Source organism: Malaclemys terrapin, chromosome 1, assembly GCF_027887155.1.
Source record: "Malaclemys terrapin pileata isolate rMalTer1 chromosome 1, rMalTer1.hap1, whole genome shotgun sequence".
Classification (NCBI taxonomy): Eukaryota; Metazoa; Chordata; order Testudines; family Emydidae; genus Malaclemys; species Malaclemys terrapin.
The window spans coordinates 197400335-197418288 of NC_071505.1; the positions used below are offsets into that span (position 1 = coordinate 197400335).

The following is a 17954-nucleotide window of genomic DNA, read 5'->3' on the forward strand; positions in this document are numbered from 1 at the left end:
TAATGCTTAGTGACATTACTTTGGATCTTGGGACACACTTCAAAGTCCTTTGAGTAACATCTGTTTATTTCAATAAAGCTTCTTTCCCCTATTTATAAACTCCCCAAAATGTATAATTTTTTTGGGGGGGGGGGCACAATAATCTAACTACTTAATTTCCAGTACTGGTCACACGGGATAAATCAAGGCACTAAATGAAGACTATTCACTACAAAAACATTCAATTCAGAGCAGGTGTAACTGACGCAGTGCTTCAAATGGTGAGCTCCCAGCTTTATTAACACTAGACAAGATAAACTGTTTGCCTTGTTTTATTACTAGTGAAACGGACATCAAAACCGAAAACAACTAGAACTAGGGTGTGTCAGATGATCTGTGTTTGGAAGCCATCAGACTTTACTCCCACTACAAAAGGCTCTAATTAAATGTAACCACTAACAGATTGCTTCCAGAGCTCAGCAATCTGGAGAAGGAGGTTGACTCTTGAGCCTACTGAATCTGGGATACAGGAAGAAAAAGACGGCAACAAGATATTAAAGCTATTGATAAGTACTACAGCTAGTAAGGTACTATTTATTTCACCATAATATTTAAAGAGTGAAGGCTTTCATGAAAAACAAATTTAAAACAGGTTCATCTGACTTCAAAACATTTCAGCCCTTGTGACTCAAACTTTTTTGTGTGAACTGAAAAAAGCAATATACTGAACTATCATTTCCTTTACACCAACAAAACCCAAACAAAACACCTTGTCATTTGCATAAAACCAAGTAATGAACAACAATTTCACTAAGAACTGTAATAAACAGGTTGAACATGTCAATAAAAACTTGTTTAAAAACGTAATAGCGATCTTAAAACATTATCTGTTTTATCCCTGTTTGTTTCTGGACTTTTTCATAATTCAAGTGTTTCAGAAGATGCAGTGAGTTTTTCAGAACCAGCTATACTTTTACTTATTTATTAAAATATCATAATTAAACTTTTAAAACTAAATAGGCATTTCCTCAAAGTTGGTGGATCCATAGCATTATGTCTGACTATGGGGGGCCATAGCCCCAGCAAGTTAAATCTTGGAGAAAGGGAGCTGGGAGATGTACTGATGCTCACTATCAGATTAACTGCTTAATTTCCAGTACTGGTAACATGGAGATAAATCAAGGAACTAAATGAAGACTATTCACTACAAAAACATTCAATTCAGAGCAGGTGTAACTGACACAGTTCTTCAAATGGTGAGCTCCCAGCTTTAGTAACACTAGGTACGATAAAAGTGTAAGATAAAATTGTAAGGTTTTTACCAAAGCCTCCAATGTGGATGGAAGTGCTGAGTGTGCCTACATACACACACGCAGACAATCACACTTTTTTTTCCTGTTGCTTACTGGCTTCCAATGGTTTGATTAAAAACATTAATGGGAGAACACCCCTCAGTTGAAAAGTATGTGATTAGACTTTGTTTTCTGCCTTTTACTATACTTTAAAATTAAACACTTTCTTGAGCTGATAGTCCAGGAAATTAGAGTTTCCTGGACTATCAACTCAAGAAATGAGTGATGACATCAAAATTATCACCATTTTGATTTCATCATGGGATGGTATTTGGTCAAGGTAAGAAAATAAATCCAAAGAAAATGTATTTTAATAACTTGTGAGATTTTACTCTGATCAACATCTACACATAGTGAGTATTGTATATTCTTGGATCAGAAATAGTATGATTCCCACTAAGTGCTCTTGGCATCTTTTTCTTTTACTCACCCCTATCTAACTTCATTTGTGATATCAGTCTCATATTTTGTGATAACCCTTTGATTTATGGCATATATTCTGGGAAGTTTATATATTGTATTTTTTTCATTCAGTGCTAATTAGGATCCACTGAATTTTTTAGTATATTGGCAAATTTCTGCAACGAGGCGCTTTACATCCATTTCTACTAAATTTTCTAACATTGAATATTTGTAGCATTGTGCAAAACCCCTTTTCATGGAAGCTCTTGCAACTATGTCCTTATCTAATGCATTTTATAGTTCCTCAGCTATAAAACGACCCATTAGCCATAACAGCTAATTAAGGGACAAAATGCATTTATTCTAAGGACTCCACCCTAAACAGAACAAGTTTGTATATATATTAAAAAGAAGTAGCTACAGGATTCTTTTTATGTATCTAACTTGACTTGCACTTGATTTAATGTAACCAATTATGCTGCATCGTGTCATCAATGAGTTCAGAAGCACTGGGGCCCCACTTTAGCAAATCACTTAAATGTGTGCTTAACTTTAAGCCTGTGGTTAAATCTCAAATCAAAGTTAAGCCTATGTTCAGTGCTTTGCTGAACAGGGATGGAACTTTTAAGCTTTACATTGTTTTTGTCTTGTGCTACTATCTGAATAACAAAAAAAATGCTGTAGCGTGATGTAGACGCAAGACACATCAACAAAATTGTCTAAAACTGATTTCAGAAGATTGTGTTCTGAGTCTTCTGCACAGATGTAAAAGTAGAAGACACCAGTGCTGCATTTTTGTTAATATGTTGGGATCTTCATTTTTCTTAATGTGTTGGCTTCATCGGCGAAGAACCATAACAGCAGTGGGTAAGAGGAAGTTGTTGTTTCTGTAAAAGTATGTATCTTATCTGTCACTGTTTCCAACACTGTCACATTGCAAACTATGTTACAAACACAAGAAAACTGGAAATGACCGCGTTATTGATAGACATAAATCATAGCATTACAAAGTATATAATATAGCTGGTTTGGGGTTTTTTTAATTGATGTAAGCAAGCTTAGCCCTAATAAATAATGAGAATTTCAAATAAATACACCAGTGTTCATGACAGAGCAGTAATTAATTTTATCCTCTTTGGCTATGGAACTAGGTATATTGAGACCACAGCAATCTTTTCCCTTCTGCAGGGCCTATGGGAAGCTCAGTTGCTATTATTCATGGCAGCTGCAAACTCAGTTCTCCAGCAGCTCCACTGAATTTGAATGAAAAATTCTAAAGCAGAATCTAATACACTCCACACAATTCCAATTGTCTTTGATTAGAAAGGACAGAGAAAAGAAACAATTACAATAAAAATGAAATTTCTTGTCTTCTGAAACACTAGAGTTATAAAAAGCATCAAAGTTGACTTTTAGCACACTAATTATTAGAGATGGACTGAATTGGACCAAAAAGGTTGGCTATCCTTGAAAATAAAGAATGTGCTGCCTATAGTTCAGATGATTATTTTATTCCCTATGTATCACCAGCAGGTCATATGGTTTGGATCACTTTTGAAACACGTTATCAACAAAACCCTATGAAATAAATTAAACCTGTCATTCTTCTGGGAGCTCTTCTAGGATTATGTTCAGGCACCTAACAAACAACACGTTTTTTTTTTTCCCACGTATTATTTGGATTGGGTTATCTGGCTACTGGCAGGGATTCTGATACAGGTAACTAGCTAGATTGAAATGATTCAATCCAAGTCCACCTCTACTAATTACTTGTATATTTTTAATCTGCTATAATATTTTGCATACCTTTGCAGCATAAAAATATGGGGAAAATGTAAACAGTTGATGTCATAATACTCCAGCGACTATGTCTCTACACTTCACACTCTAGGATTTTGAGGTCTTCAAGCAGTTCTTGCGCCAGTGTTTGCAGCTCTGCGTTGCGGCTCTTTGACAGCGCTATGATACGTTGAAATGGCAAGGTGTCACGCATCTCAGGCGCTGACTTTGCTAAAACTTCTGGCTCTAGAATCACAGACTGGAGAAGCCGTAGAACATGCAGACATACTTCTGTATCTGGGTCTAGAAATGAGGAAGAAACAATTCCAGCTACTTGTTACATGCACCCTTATGCCAGGACTAACATTATAGCTCTACATCACCATCCCCCATGGACCCTTGGTAAAGAGAGAGTGGCTGAAGTTCTGCTATTCTCAGCTGCTGAAATGGCCCTTTGGGGCTGGCCGGCCCCAGAATATGAGAAGATATAAAAGTGGCTTAAAACCACCACTGCACTCCTCCTCCATTCCCTGTGCTAAGCACTGGTTGGGAGGAACTGGTAATCAGGAATATTTTGTTCCCTTCTTCTTTACTCCAAATGTAGCAAATCCCACAGATATGTGGGTTTATCAACAACTTTGTCAGTAGCCAAGATTTAGTTTGCTGCAGTTTCACTTGGAGCAGGATAAACTATGTCCCATTACTATTTAGTCTGTTTTAAAACACTCATTCTGCAATTCTTATAAAGTTTTTCTTTATCTATATAAGATTCAGATTCCATTTAAACTCAATAAAATCTCAACTTTAATCAAATACACTTGGTAATAATATGCCAGTCCTCCAAATAGTAAAAATTCAGTTGACACAAACGGAAGTGTTGGGTATATTTGATTTTATGGTAGTGGGACAAATCTGGGTTAACTACTTAGGAACATGTGAGAAAAACATGCCTAGGAAGAGGTACAATTAATTTTGATTTCCATTGTTAAAGGAACAGGATGCATTTATTACTACTGAAATATTAGGAGTGATTCTATTTTAATTATATCCAACAGTTTGTTGGGTGTCTGTTTGTGCCTTTGCTAGACGCACCCAGTAGGTGACTCCTTTTATTTTTATGTTCTCTACTTTGCATATACCAAACTTGTATTTCTAAAGTATTTTATAGCTAAAATATCTATTTATTTGTATCACGTGCTGTGCATTTATACTATGTCTGCCACCGTCATACCTAGATTTCAGGAAAGCCTTTGACAGAGTGTTGTACGAAAATGTCGAGAAAAATTAATTGAAATTAATTTGCATACCAGCATTGCCATGGGGACTGAAGTCTTGCAGTAGGACCACAAATCAAGTGCAGTGATAAATCACAATGCCTTGAGCTGGAAGGAGGTGTCAAGTGGGCTAGAACAATGTTCTCTTATTAGTCAGCTTACTTAACACCTTTATTAATGATCTGAAATCAGGGTAAGCAGAATGCATTAAACTAATGCATCACATACATTAAATTGGGAGGTGTTGAAAACACCAAACAGGATAGGGAAACAGAACAGGGCCTAGAAAGATGAGAAATGTAGTCAAAAAATGACAAAAGCTTTGTCTAGATGGGGAATTTTATGAAATTCCCACTGGCACTGCCAACAGTTCAGCAGAACAGGCATTAAGCACTGGTGGCTTCTTGCAATTTTAACACTATGTTAGTTAAATCTGACTCTGCCAGACTTCCAGTGTGACTGAGGACAGGTCACAATCTTTCTGTGCCTTAGTTCCCCAGCTGTACAATGGGGTAACATATTTCCTTTCTCCCACCCTTTGCCTCCTCTGTTTAGATCATAAGCTCATAAGGGCAGTGACAGTCTCTGACTATGATCATGTCTACCCTACAGAGCCTATGTTGGCATAGCTATGCCAGCCTAGGCCCCTAATGCAGACACTGTGTATTCTCACAGGGGTTCTTCTGCCAGCACAGTAACACCACCTCCCAGAACCATGTTAGCTATTCCAACAGAAGCACTTTTTTGTTGGCTTAGCTGCGTCTATACTGTGAGTTCTGCCCGCATAACTATATCACCTGGGGGGGCTAAATTTTTCACACCGCTAGCTGACATAGCTATGTCAGCAGAACTTTGTAGTGTAGAGTAGGCCTGGGTGTCTATACCAGTGGTTCTCAACCAGGGGTACGTGTACCCCTGGGGGCATGCAAAAGTCTTCCAAGGGGTACATCAACTCATCCAGAAATTTGCCTAGTTTTACAACAGGCTGCATAAAAAACACTAGTGATGTCAGTACAAACTCAAATTTCATTCCACCAATGACTTGTTTATATAGTTCTATATTTTCAGTGGTTCTCAAACAATGGATCACGACCCCAAAGTGGGTTGTGAGTTAGTTTTAAGGGGGTCACAAGGGCCAGCATCAGAGTCCCTGGGTCCTAGGGCAGAAAGCTGAAGCCCGAGCCCCACCACGTGGGGGGTGAAGCTGAAGCCCCACTGCATTGGGCTGAAGCTGAAATCCGAGTTTTTAAGTGAGGTGAAACTTGGGGTACCCAAGACAAATCAGACTCTTGGGGGTACAGTAGTCTGCAAAGGTTGAGAACCACTGGTCTATACAGTGATTAGCATAATGGAGGCCTCATCTCATCATATTTTCAGCTTGCTACCAAATACTGTGTCACCTAAGGGAGTCATTTATGGCAAAATTTCCAAAACTGTCCCTTAATTTTGGGTGATCAACTTGAAAACAACTAGAGGCCTGATTTTCAGAATGCTGAGCACACACAACTCCAGCTGAAGTCACAGAGAACTGCAGCTACTCTGCACCTCTGAAAGCACCCACAAATTAGGGTACCCATACTTAGTGGATACAAAATACAGGCCACAAGCCAACGTTTTCAGAAGTTTTTATTTTTCTGATTGTAGATCTATCCAAAATAAGAGAAAAAGATTGTAAATGTGTCTTCAATTTTTGTCTTTAGGCTTCTAAGACTTTATTGTTTATTTCGGGCAAAATTGAGATTGAAATCCAAACACATACATTTCAAAAAGAATATGACAAAGCCAAACTATTCTCTCTAACACAGGACCAGGTTCTGCTACCTTTACTTGTATTGAACATTACATTACTTGCAATGGGGCTGTTGTGGAGAAAGGTGCTGTGTACTGAGAGTAAGGATAGTAAAATATGGTCCAGTGAGGCGGAAAAGAAGCTTATTGAAATGAACTGGATATAGGTAGTCACACCCCTCTTGTGTTTCAGTTTGCCCATCTATAAAACAAGTCTACGACTTTTAGTACCTCACAGAAGAATTATGAGGCTTAATATATATAAGTTGCTTTAAAATCCTTGATGAAAGGTGCTATGTTAGCAAATACTATATGCATTTACATTAGTATAATCTGCAAACATTAAAAGTGTGTACATACTAAGGAAAAGAGGACTTGCCTAAGGAGGTATAACAGTATGCAACAAAGCTAAGGAAAATTATATCTAGATGCACAATAGGAAAATTTTCCATTGAGATCTACTGGATTCTGCAAAGAGTCTCCAATGGCAGTCATAGAATCCCTATTGATTGAATCGCTTGAATGAAGAATATATTAGGCACTTGGTGAATATAATGTTGCATCAGAAGAGGTATGGATAAGATAAACTCAGCATCTCTCGTCTCTGATTTCTATTGTTCTACATGTATTGCAAGACACTTAGAGTTACACAAATGGATACATGTTAAAACACACACATATACACCTTATCATGACTGTATATGGTTTTGGAAATCTGCTTGTTAGGGATATTTATATTTTTGTAATTTTCTACTTGGATTTTAAAATATACTCAAACAGCCCTTTTTTTGGTCTCCCCAGTTTAAGGATTTCTCTTTTAAAAGAAAATAAGTTCTAGTAGAGAACAGGCAAAAGGAAAGTAAGTATGTCAGGGATCTTCATTACTCAGCATTATCTTTATTTCAATAGTTTCCAGAATTAGTCATTTCTATACTAGTTGAGTAATTTTATTTACATGAAGCCAAAAAAAGTCTTAGCTGTAATCATATCACTTCATCACATCCTCTCAACAACAGGCGCACACATTTCTTAGCTAACATATTCAAGTCTAATCATTAAGGGGAAAAAATGTAGCTGTTTGTCTTGGTCTTGAACAGCATGTGTAATATAAGCCTACCACAGTTATAACATACTGATGCAATTTTAGCAAGAAACTGTGCTGACGTTTTGTTAACTGTTAACGAGGTACTGTCTGATGTCACTGGCACTCAGTCACTGATAAAAACAGCTGATAAAGCAGGCAGATTTTACAGTCACATCTGTCATTAGGAGTGTGCTCTCAGATGAACTATTCCCTACAGCAGAGTTTAAGTAACTGAATTACATCAATGAGAAACCGCCTCTCTACAGTTGGCTCTGTGAGTGGTGTGAATCCAATGTACATGTGCCTGTAACATTTCCTGGCCAACCTGGATGCAGTATTTATTGTTGGCAAATGATTTGCAATAGAGTTTAAGGCTCTGCCTATGCCAGGACAATATTTCAAAAGTTTCACATCTTGGCTAACACTACTTCAGCACCATCAGAGTTAGAAATCCTGGGAGATCTAGTGTGGAGGGGCCCCATTTTAAGCACTATCTCACTACCCATGATCACACTAAGTGGAGCTAATGGTGAGGCAAGCTGATGGCCCATCCATACAAAGGCTCCTTATATTGCTAACGCCTGTAGACCTGAACCAGTGTCGGCAGTAGCAGAGAGATTTTGAAAAATTACCCTACTGTTGATAGGGCCAAAGAGATAAGAAGAAACATAATAAACAAAGTATCTGCAGTGGGGGAAATGCTAACACAGAAAGCATTTACAAAGAATGAGCTATGCTGCAACAAGTCCTAATATTGAAAGTTTGCTTTTTCTATGTAACATACCCTTTTATACTCTCTTTTTTTAACTCCAGTTCCTGTATAACTGATGTCAGTTCAATCTTCCCTTTTGTCAGGGGACTGTTCTCATTGCTATCTGAGGAGATCAGCCAGTCAGCAATCCTATCTGTTAGGACCAAAACTAGTTTCCACGTGTAAATCCATTAAAGCCAACAGTGCTACTTTAGATTCACATCAGAGCTGAGAATGTGGCCCATCTCCTCCACAACATACCTGATTATTCACTGGACATGGAAGTGAGAGTCCAGAGGTCTTTCACATGGCAAAGTGATGCATTGTACATGTACCTCTTAACTAGACAGCTGTTTAAGTAAAATCTGAAGCACTAAAATATGTTTATCAGATTATTTATAAGAAATCTTAAAGGGTTCTAAACTTAAAGACAAATATAAATTCACTGTGCTCCTCATGAGAGACTTGATTTGGAGGAATTTGTTTTTAAGCATGAAGATGAAGACTTAGTCATTAAATGAGTGCTGCGATGAATGCAGTCCTGAAGTGGATAAGGGCACTCTTCTGAAAACTGATTTCAAAGTCTGAAGAATTTGAATTGTTTGAGAGTTGGCTACTGTGAGAATTAGAGAATCTAAGAATTAGAGGATCTGATAAATAAGAAATTGAGCTAATAGAAAACCAAGATGACTTCTAAAAGAGGTGCTACCATGAGAAGGACCTGGAGCTTCAAAAAATTCTGAGACACACAGGCGATCCAAACAGAAAAGCTATATACTGGAAAAGTTTAGGATCAAGTCATGAAAAGCAAATATTGAAGATGGCAGGGAGTATTAGGAATATGACTGTATCTTTCGTTGAGATCTATAGAGTAGAGATAGTCATTTGCAGAAACTTCGTGGATCAACAATAAAAGTTTTCAAATGGAACTGTGATCGCTTCAGGAGAAAATTGAGAGAAGAAAGATCTAAGAACACTCAAGAGCTTCCTGCCCTCTTTTGTTTTATGAAATACCAGAGTAATTTCCCTAGAGCTGAGGGGAATATGGCCCAGCGATAATCCCTCCAAATTCTGTAATACCTCTGAGTCCAAGATCTTAAATCAACAGCACCAATCTTTTGGCTGTGTTCAAAAAATGAAAAGTGGCCATAAAGAGATAAGAATGAAGGGGAATATCAGAGTGTGATGGGGCACAGTTGCCCCTCATTGGTATGTAAGGGGTTTTAAAGCAACCCTGGGGAGGCTGTGCGGGAGGCAGCCAATAAGGAAAAGGCTTGTAGTGCCAGCCAGTTAGGGGAAGGTTTATTGGAGGAGCCAATCAGGGCCAGGCTGGCCCATATAAGAAGGGGCTGCTGAGCAGAGGAGGTGGCAGTCACTCCCTGAAGGGTGAGGGAGAAGGACCATGGACAGAGCAGTGCTGGGTGGGGTCAGCAGAGTATGAGAAAGCTCCAGGCTGATGGCTGCCAAACTAAGGCCCTGATACAAGGGCAGAGGAGGTACTAGGGCTGTAGGCCAGGGAAGGAGATGGTGGAGTTGGAGGAGGGACAGTACATGGCTGTTGGCTATATGGTACCTGGGTTGGGGCCCGGAGGAGGGAACCGGCCCAGACTCCCCTCCCTTTTGCCACCACTGGCCACTGAGGAAAGTGACCCGTGCACGGACTGCAGTCTGCCACGGAGACAAGTGGCTAGAACCTGGACTGCAGATTGCCACCAAGGCAAGTGGTTGGACTGAGGACTGTTGGTCCCCTGGAAGGGGGGAAAAAACTGAGTGAGGCACAGTCGGAGGACTGTGTCCAGAAGAGGATGCGAGTCCTGCATGAGGAAACAGGAATGATGACAGGCAAGACACCATCTGAGGAGGGCGCACTGGCAACCACCAGCTAATTCCCAGGACAGCCAGCAGGAGGTGCTGTAGTGGTGAGTTGAGCTCCGTCACACAGAGAATAGCCCAATGAATTCCCTGTATGCTCCTTTTCTTGTAATTGTTTTAGCCCAGGAGAAGTGGCAAATCTGAGTCTACTCCCAAACAGTAACACTTGGGCCAACTTCTCCTTGATGCTTAATGTGGTGATTAATTGAGAAAGGTGTTCTTGGTCTAGCACTTTGTAAGAGAGAAGATGAGACGTTCTTGTTGTATTCGGAGGAATGAAGCACTAAGAAATCAGAAGAGTCTCAACAGGCTTTGTATCAGAAAGGAAATGTATGTTGCTGAGAAAGATGGTGCTTCTTTATATCTGCAGATAATATAATAGCATTATCCAGGACAACACCACAGAGACACTGGCCTTTGAAAAGCGCTCATATCACACAGATGAAAAGGTGAAGAAAGCCCTGAGCGCAGAAAAAACTGCCTGGACCTCCTGCTGAGGAAGATGATGGGAGTGAGGGTAGATCCTGGGCTCATCCTCTGTTCAGTACTGTTGGTCTAGTTGCACAAACTACTCCACCATCTCTGTCAACTGGAAGCAAGCCTTCCCAGCACTCAGGAATCTGAACTGGCAGATGCACATTGCCTGGGAATCCTTGTCCTCTCTCAGGATTTAAGAATTTCAGCTTCAGAAAGTAAAGGTATTATATAAGCCTGTCTTTTTTTCCTCACTCCAGACACAGATGAGCAACACCTTTAGAATGCACAACAGCCTTTCAACCTCTTTTCCCATCAACAATTGCAAACTAAATACTATCAATTGTATATCATACTTTGTCTGCTTATGTGACCATAGGCACTTTAACTAAAAAATAAAATCACATCAACTATCTAGCTCTAAGCAAGATTAACTTATTCTATCAAGATCTTTTGAATGGGACCTTTGGGAACTTCAGTCACCTTATTTTTGTTAGAATAATGACCTAAATATTAATTTGTCATAAAGAAGAAAATGTGGAGCAATGCATGTAAGGTTTCTTTGTACTGTAGGGCAAAAGACCATATACTCAGGTTCCTCCACTGAGCGATTCATCTCCCCCAACTATGTATAAATCTATAAAATGAGTATGATATTTTATAGGGGTACTGTGAGGTTTAACTAACTGTGATCCTTTGAAGAAAGTTATTTAATAATGAGCCTGAGTACATAATTTGTACATAAAAATATATGCGAGAGCCATGTAGCATATAGGAAATCCCTAAGTTTATTGAAATACCATAGATCAAACAATTCCAAGCATCAATCTGATCCTTGCATCAGCAGCTGCAACTCCCATTAACTTCTATTATTATTATTTGTACTACAATAGCCCTGCTGCACTAGGCACTGTACAAACACAGAGACAAACCCCGTGCTGAAGAGCTTAGTTTAAACAGAAAAGACATGTGAGAAGAGAAACCAACACGGAGGAGAATTTACTTACATGAGGTCACACAAGTGGCAGAGCTGGGAATATAACCTATATCTCCTGACTTTCAATCCAATGTCCCATCCACTAGACCATGCTGGATCTTATCAATAGGAGCTGGACTCACACCAGGGATGCATTTAGTTGCAAAGGTTAATTTGTTTCAAGATCAAAGACTAAGCCTGATCTTACCGTACATACTTTTCAGCAATTACATTTTTATAGTGTCTCATAGATCAGAGATATTATTTTAAAGTCCATAGATGCAAGTACAGGTGGCTGTCTTCCATTTGCTTTATCAGATTCCTCCCCTCCCCCCATTGGGATACTGCCATCAATAACTCTTACATGAATTGAAGGTTATACACTAGAATCATTGATAGAAATATTTATATTCATCCCTTCAGTTATTTCCCTCTCTTTGGACCTTTATTATCTCATAAATAGAACAAGGTCACAGATCTGAATTTCTACTCAGCTATTATCTGTATCTATTCACAGCTATTATCAAAAAGTCCACAATTTGAACTGTTGTAACAATCTTACCGTTCAAAAGCCACCAAAGTAATGGAATAAAACCTGGACTTTCACTAATGTACTTCAAGCCTTTCAAGTTGATGCTCACGTTGTACAGTGACATCAGCATTAGCCTAAAATAAAATTAAAAAGGTGATTAAATTGCATCTTAAACTGCATCATTACAGTAACTGCATCCAATACTTACGATGAGCATCTACAGATGGCTAGATCCTGATGCATATTTCAAACTCAATATATAAGATACAAGATATGTACTTATGTCATGTTGTATACATACAGCTACATGAATGCAACAATGTGAGATTTTATTTAAATTTATAAATCAAAATATATTAATCATGTAAAAGTGAGCCAATTTGACAGCATTTAAATTCCTCTGAACTGAATGGGACTAGTCACATGAGTAGGGCAAGCAGAATTTGGCCTTCATGATCACTCACCATATGCAACAGAATCCTCTTAACTGGGACTCCCCAGAAGGCAGCCTATCATCCTGATTAAGCCGCTTGTCTCAACAAATGAAAGGGCCACTTAAAAAAAAATAAAAGGCTGCAAAGATTTTATAACAATTACTATACCGAATCAAAAGAACTAAATGAAATTTGCTGCATTTCATTCATTCTTCTTTTGATCTTTGACAACTTCTGTATTAAAAAAAAAAGACAGCAGCTTAGAATTTCACAACTTTAATACCTAGCTATGCATCTTCTAATCATCCGACAGTGGCCACTTGTGTCCCTGTCAAACAAAGTTTATGCTAATTCTATACCAATTAAAGCAGCAGTCAATCATTCTCCTTATTAGGATAAATCTGTTCTCTGGAAGACATCCTGATAAAGGAGATGTCCCGAATCTAAGAGGTGCTGAGCACCCTGACTTCAGTGGGAGCTGAGGTCACTCAACAGTTTAAAGGATCAGGCTACAGGTAAAGCACACTCTAAAATAAAATCCGACAGAGAGGTTATTAAGAGAGAAAAGGTGAGACTCCATTGTAGTATATTGCAGATGATGTATTCCTTACACCATCTGATCTTAAATCGAACTTCACACCCCTTGATAATCTGTACGTTATTCCGTGATAACCTGAAACTTCTCCGCTTAAACTCTGTACCGTTCACTTTTTTAAACATCTTAATAAAATTTTTACTCTTTGCCAAACAATGTGTCTTAATAGCCAGTGGGCCCATGAAATTATCCTAAGCAGACACAATGCCTCCGGTAGTGCCACCCTTAAAGAAGGCACAGTGGTATCCTCTGCCACCATACTGAGCCAACTCCACTGGCTGTTGTGGACAGGGCTGGGGCCACACACATCTTTTTTTCATCCCACACTAAGTCTAGTGCTAGCAACAGCACTGGACTCTAATAGTCTTTGTGCTGAAGGGACTCATAAGGATGGTGTGTCTGGCGTCTGTGCAGAAGGTAAGGGGGTATTATGGGAGAAGACACACTTCTTGTTGCCCGGCTCACCCTTGCTTAGGCATGAAGAAGCCAGGCAAAATTCAGGCCCAACATATATAAGCCTCTAAGAGTAACTGTTGCAGCCACAGAAAAGCAACAAGCCTTGAGTGTGCTGTATTCTCAGCTGACTGCCAATCCACATGTCAAGAGTGAAGGGGACGATTCCGGCCCCAGTTCTGGCAACATATAGGACTTGCAAGAGGTTGGAGAAGTCCCCTGAAATAGGAGCAGCATAGGACTTATGCAGCCTCCCTCATCAGCCCTAGCATAGGGCCTGCACCAGGGCAGATATGGAGGGAGGGGACATACCCACAGCACAGAGTACTCCAAGGGATTCTGGACTGCTGCAGGGATGCTCTAATTTGTACCAGGGGCCCTGGCAGCAGCCCAGAAGCCAGAGGATGCAATGATGATGTAAAGCACCACTGCCCCCTGGGCTACACCTCCCGGAAAGTACAGCACAGAATCTGTCCCTGGCATATGGAAACGACTTAAGCCATCCTTCTTCAAGCATCTACCCAGGGCCCCTGCAAGTACAACTTAACACAACCGCCATAATGTGACAGGATGGGAACTCATCCGTTCCTGTATAGGGGCACTGAGAAGGAAGCCACTGTTCTGCCACCCTCTGAAATGTGTTTAGGAGTCCTTCACCAGTTCAGAGAGGATCGTTCCTGACAGTGCCAGCTTAGTTCAGTACTTGCACCCACCAGCCATACAGTACTGTCCCTGTCAATGTCTCCAGGTGCTCCCCCAACCACCTTCGCATTCACACAGGGCCAGACAATTTGGTCCTTAAACTGTGGCTATACTGTGAAAAATGTATTTTTGACTCTTAAATTTCATCATGGATCTATTGTGCCTTATGGATTCCACATCAAATTTGCTCAGTCTACAGGTAAAAAGATTTTTTTTTTAATTGCCAGCCCTGCAAATTCAATCTGCATCTGAGTCAAAATGCACTCTTGCCTTTGCATACATCAGCAGCAGTCACAAAGATGATGTAAACCAAATGATGCTCTCACTTATACCTGCATAACTTCACTGCCTCCAAATACCTTAACACCTGTGCAACCCCACAAGCCTTCAGTGGGTTTTCATAGGATGTAACTGAAGGCTTCTGTTGGCCTTTTTATTTTTGGTGTTGATGTCTGAAAAGGAAAGAACCCAGCTTAGCTTTCAGATCACAGGTTGAGTTTCTGGGACTAGCAGTTAGAAAAAACATCTTTTATTTATATATCAAAAAATTTGACATGGCATCACACACACATTTTTAAAGTCAAATTACATTTAATGTTTATGCAGCAGAATGAAAACGCAAACATTTACAACAGAAAAGGTTAATATCTTTGGACATGGTTTTTCAATCTGTTCCTCAATGAAAATGTCAAACAGATTAAAAATGATGTAAAAGGACACTGCTAGTTTGTATTTTTCTTTCGCTTGTTTGTTTTGTGTGGAGCAGAGGGACTGGCTGTGGTGAGCTAAAAATGTTGGAATGTTGTGGGGAGAAGAAGGAGAAGAAGAAAGTTTCTGAGTTTTAAACCCATTTGGTAGCCACTCAGAAGATCTAAGCCCAAAGTAATAATATATTATTAACAACACCATAATGTGGAAAAACTCTTTATGCCACTTTCAGCTCTACTGCTCCTTATATTCTCTCTATATAAACACACTGTTTTTCCTTTGCTCTTCTCCCTATTATTACCGTATATACTTGTTCATAAGCCGAATATTTTTGGTAAAAAATTGACGCATCAAAGAGCGGGGGTCAGCTTATAAACAGGTCTACATCAAAATTTAATGATTTTAAACTCTATAGCAGGGATCGGTAACCTTTGGCACGTGGCTCACCAGGGTAAGCACTCTGAAGGGGCGGGGCGGTTTGTTTACCTGCCGCGTCCGCAGGTTCGGCCAATCGCGGCTCCCATTGGCCGCGGTTTGCCACTCCAGGCCAATGGGGGCTGCAGGAAGCGGTGGCCAGCACATCCCTCGGCCCGCGCCGCTTCCCACATTGGCCTGGAGCAGCAAACCACGGCCAGTGGGAGCCGTGATCAGCCGAACCTCTGGATGCAGCAGGTAAACAAACTGCTCAGCCCGCCAGAGTGCTTACTCTGGCGAGCCGCGTGCCAAAGGTTGCCGATCCCTGCTCTATGGAATCATTAATTGAATATCTAATACACTGTCGTTTTGTTTACCTGGAGCATCTGCAGGCATGGAGCCCCTCAGCTCCCATTGGCTGGGAACGGCAAACTGCGGCCACAGGGAGCTGAGAGGCTCCATGCCTGCAGACGCTCCAGGTAAACAAAACGTCCCGATCCTCCAGCGGTTTACCCTGACAGGCTGGGAGCCAAAATTTTCCAACCCCTGAAATATAGGGTCAGCTTATGAAAGGGTCTATTTTTCCTTATCCATCTTGGGGGGTTGGCTTATAAACGAATGGGCTAATGAATGAGTATATACGGTATATTCCTCTCACTCTTATTTTTGTTATTTCCCCCCATCCTCCAAGTAACAAAAATTGGAAATGCATAACTTAGTCACCACATCTCTGAAGTAGCTACACTTATTTATAAAGTAATTAGTTGAAAAAAACCAAAATGTTTAAACCAGTATTTCCTTTGGTCAGTAGAAAAGATGTCATTTGATTTCGGAATCTGGACTCTCACTTGTTTCTACAGTTTTTAGTTGTACTGGTTTCTTAAAAGTAAATTGTGTGACAACCTGTACAGGCCTCACAAGTTTGACTATCAAACTCTCTAAGAGAGTTTCAAGGCACGAGTGGGAACAGAATGTTTTTTGTCACTTAAAACAGGTTTGTGATGAATCTTTGGTTTGAATCCAAATCATACATGAATCCAGCCACCTTGATCAACAAACAAGCATAAATATCAGTCACAACACCAAATATTAGGTAGTATTCTTCATCGAATTAAGAATATAAATAGGATAAAAGATGATCATTGCATTATGTAAGATACTGTAAAATTTATTGTAGCACTGCTGTAAAATTAATTTGTGCAGTGCCTCTTCTAGGCTGTATGCTAACCCAGTTTGATGGACTTTACATACTGATATTCTACAACCTAGATATCCCCTGTTGAGTCTTTGGTTTGTCTGTAGGATTGACTTGCACATGTTTTCAAATGGCTGTTGCGAGGTATCTGGAGATTACACCACCATGAGAAACTGTTTGGCAATCAGCTTTAGTTGTCTTTACAATAAAGAACTTATTTTTTAAACTCATTTACAAAAGGAAGCCCGTGAAACACTGAATGATGACAATATTGCCAAGTGTTCAAAAATCAAGAGCCAGCCCCCAAAACTCATAATATTGGTTTAACAATCAAAAGATTTGTAGAAGTCTGGGCTCTTTTTATTTGCCTTATGGATTTTGAGTCTTTAGAGCAGGGGTTCTCAAACTGGGGGTCGTGACCCCTCAGGGAGCCATGAGGTTATTACACAGGGGGTTGTAAGCTGTCAGCCTTCACCCCAAACCCTGCTTTGCTCCCAGCATTTATAATGGTGTTAAATTAAAAACACTTTTTAATATACTTATAAGGGAGGGTCGCACTCAGAGGCTTGCTGTGTGAAAGGGGTCACCAGTACAAAAGTTTGAGAACAACTGCTTTAGAGGTCACATTTTCATGCTTTTCTCTGCAATCATGAGGGCTAGAAACTTGAATTTTAAAAAAATGAATCATATGACTTCAGAAATTGGGGCTTTCAGAAAAATACCAAATAATATGAAAGTTGGCTATCCTATTTTGAATGTTGACTTCCAAACCCTACGCTTGGGAAACAGCATGATAGACATTAAGTAATGCTAAGGCTCTCTGTAATGATATACATAAATAACAAATCATTAACACCACGGTCATTTAATATTTATGCTTTTTCACAGATCAACATTCAAATATCTACTAAAATAAAATACTGCATACATGAATCAAAGATTATTCACATCAATAATATTTATCTTATTAATTTACTGTATCTTAATATTCACAATCACCATATTAAGGCTCCCAATCCCTGTAGTATCCAAGCGCCATATACATATGTCTAAGACAAGCTGAATTTCATACCTGCCAGGTACAACTTGCTTCAATTAGTAATACTGCTCAGAAAATGGCAAAGAATGTTAATGTGTTTCATTTCTTCATTTACTGGAAAGTCTGACTTTTTCCCTTTTTGGATTGTGTA

At 39.6% G+C, this 17954-nt stretch overlaps 1 protein-coding gene across 1 annotated transcript in view; it reads right to left on the reverse strand.

The window, feature by feature from the left end:
- Positions 1 to 540: 540 nt before the first annotated feature.
- The window catches only part of HSF2BP (heat shock transcription factor 2 binding protein), a 48554-nt gene continuing 31140 nt past the window's right edge, over positions 541 to 17954 (reverse strand). Inside the window, exons 7-8 of the mRNA XM_054005222.1 lie at positions 12294 to 12397; positions 541 to 3815 (exon numbers count right to left, since the gene is read on the reverse strand). Coding sequence (XP_053861197.1) covers positions 3607 to 3815; positions 12294 to 12397 — 313 coding nt within the window. The 3' untranslated portion in view covers positions 541 to 3606. The remainder of the gene's footprint in view (positions 3816 to 12293; positions 12398 to 17954) is intronic.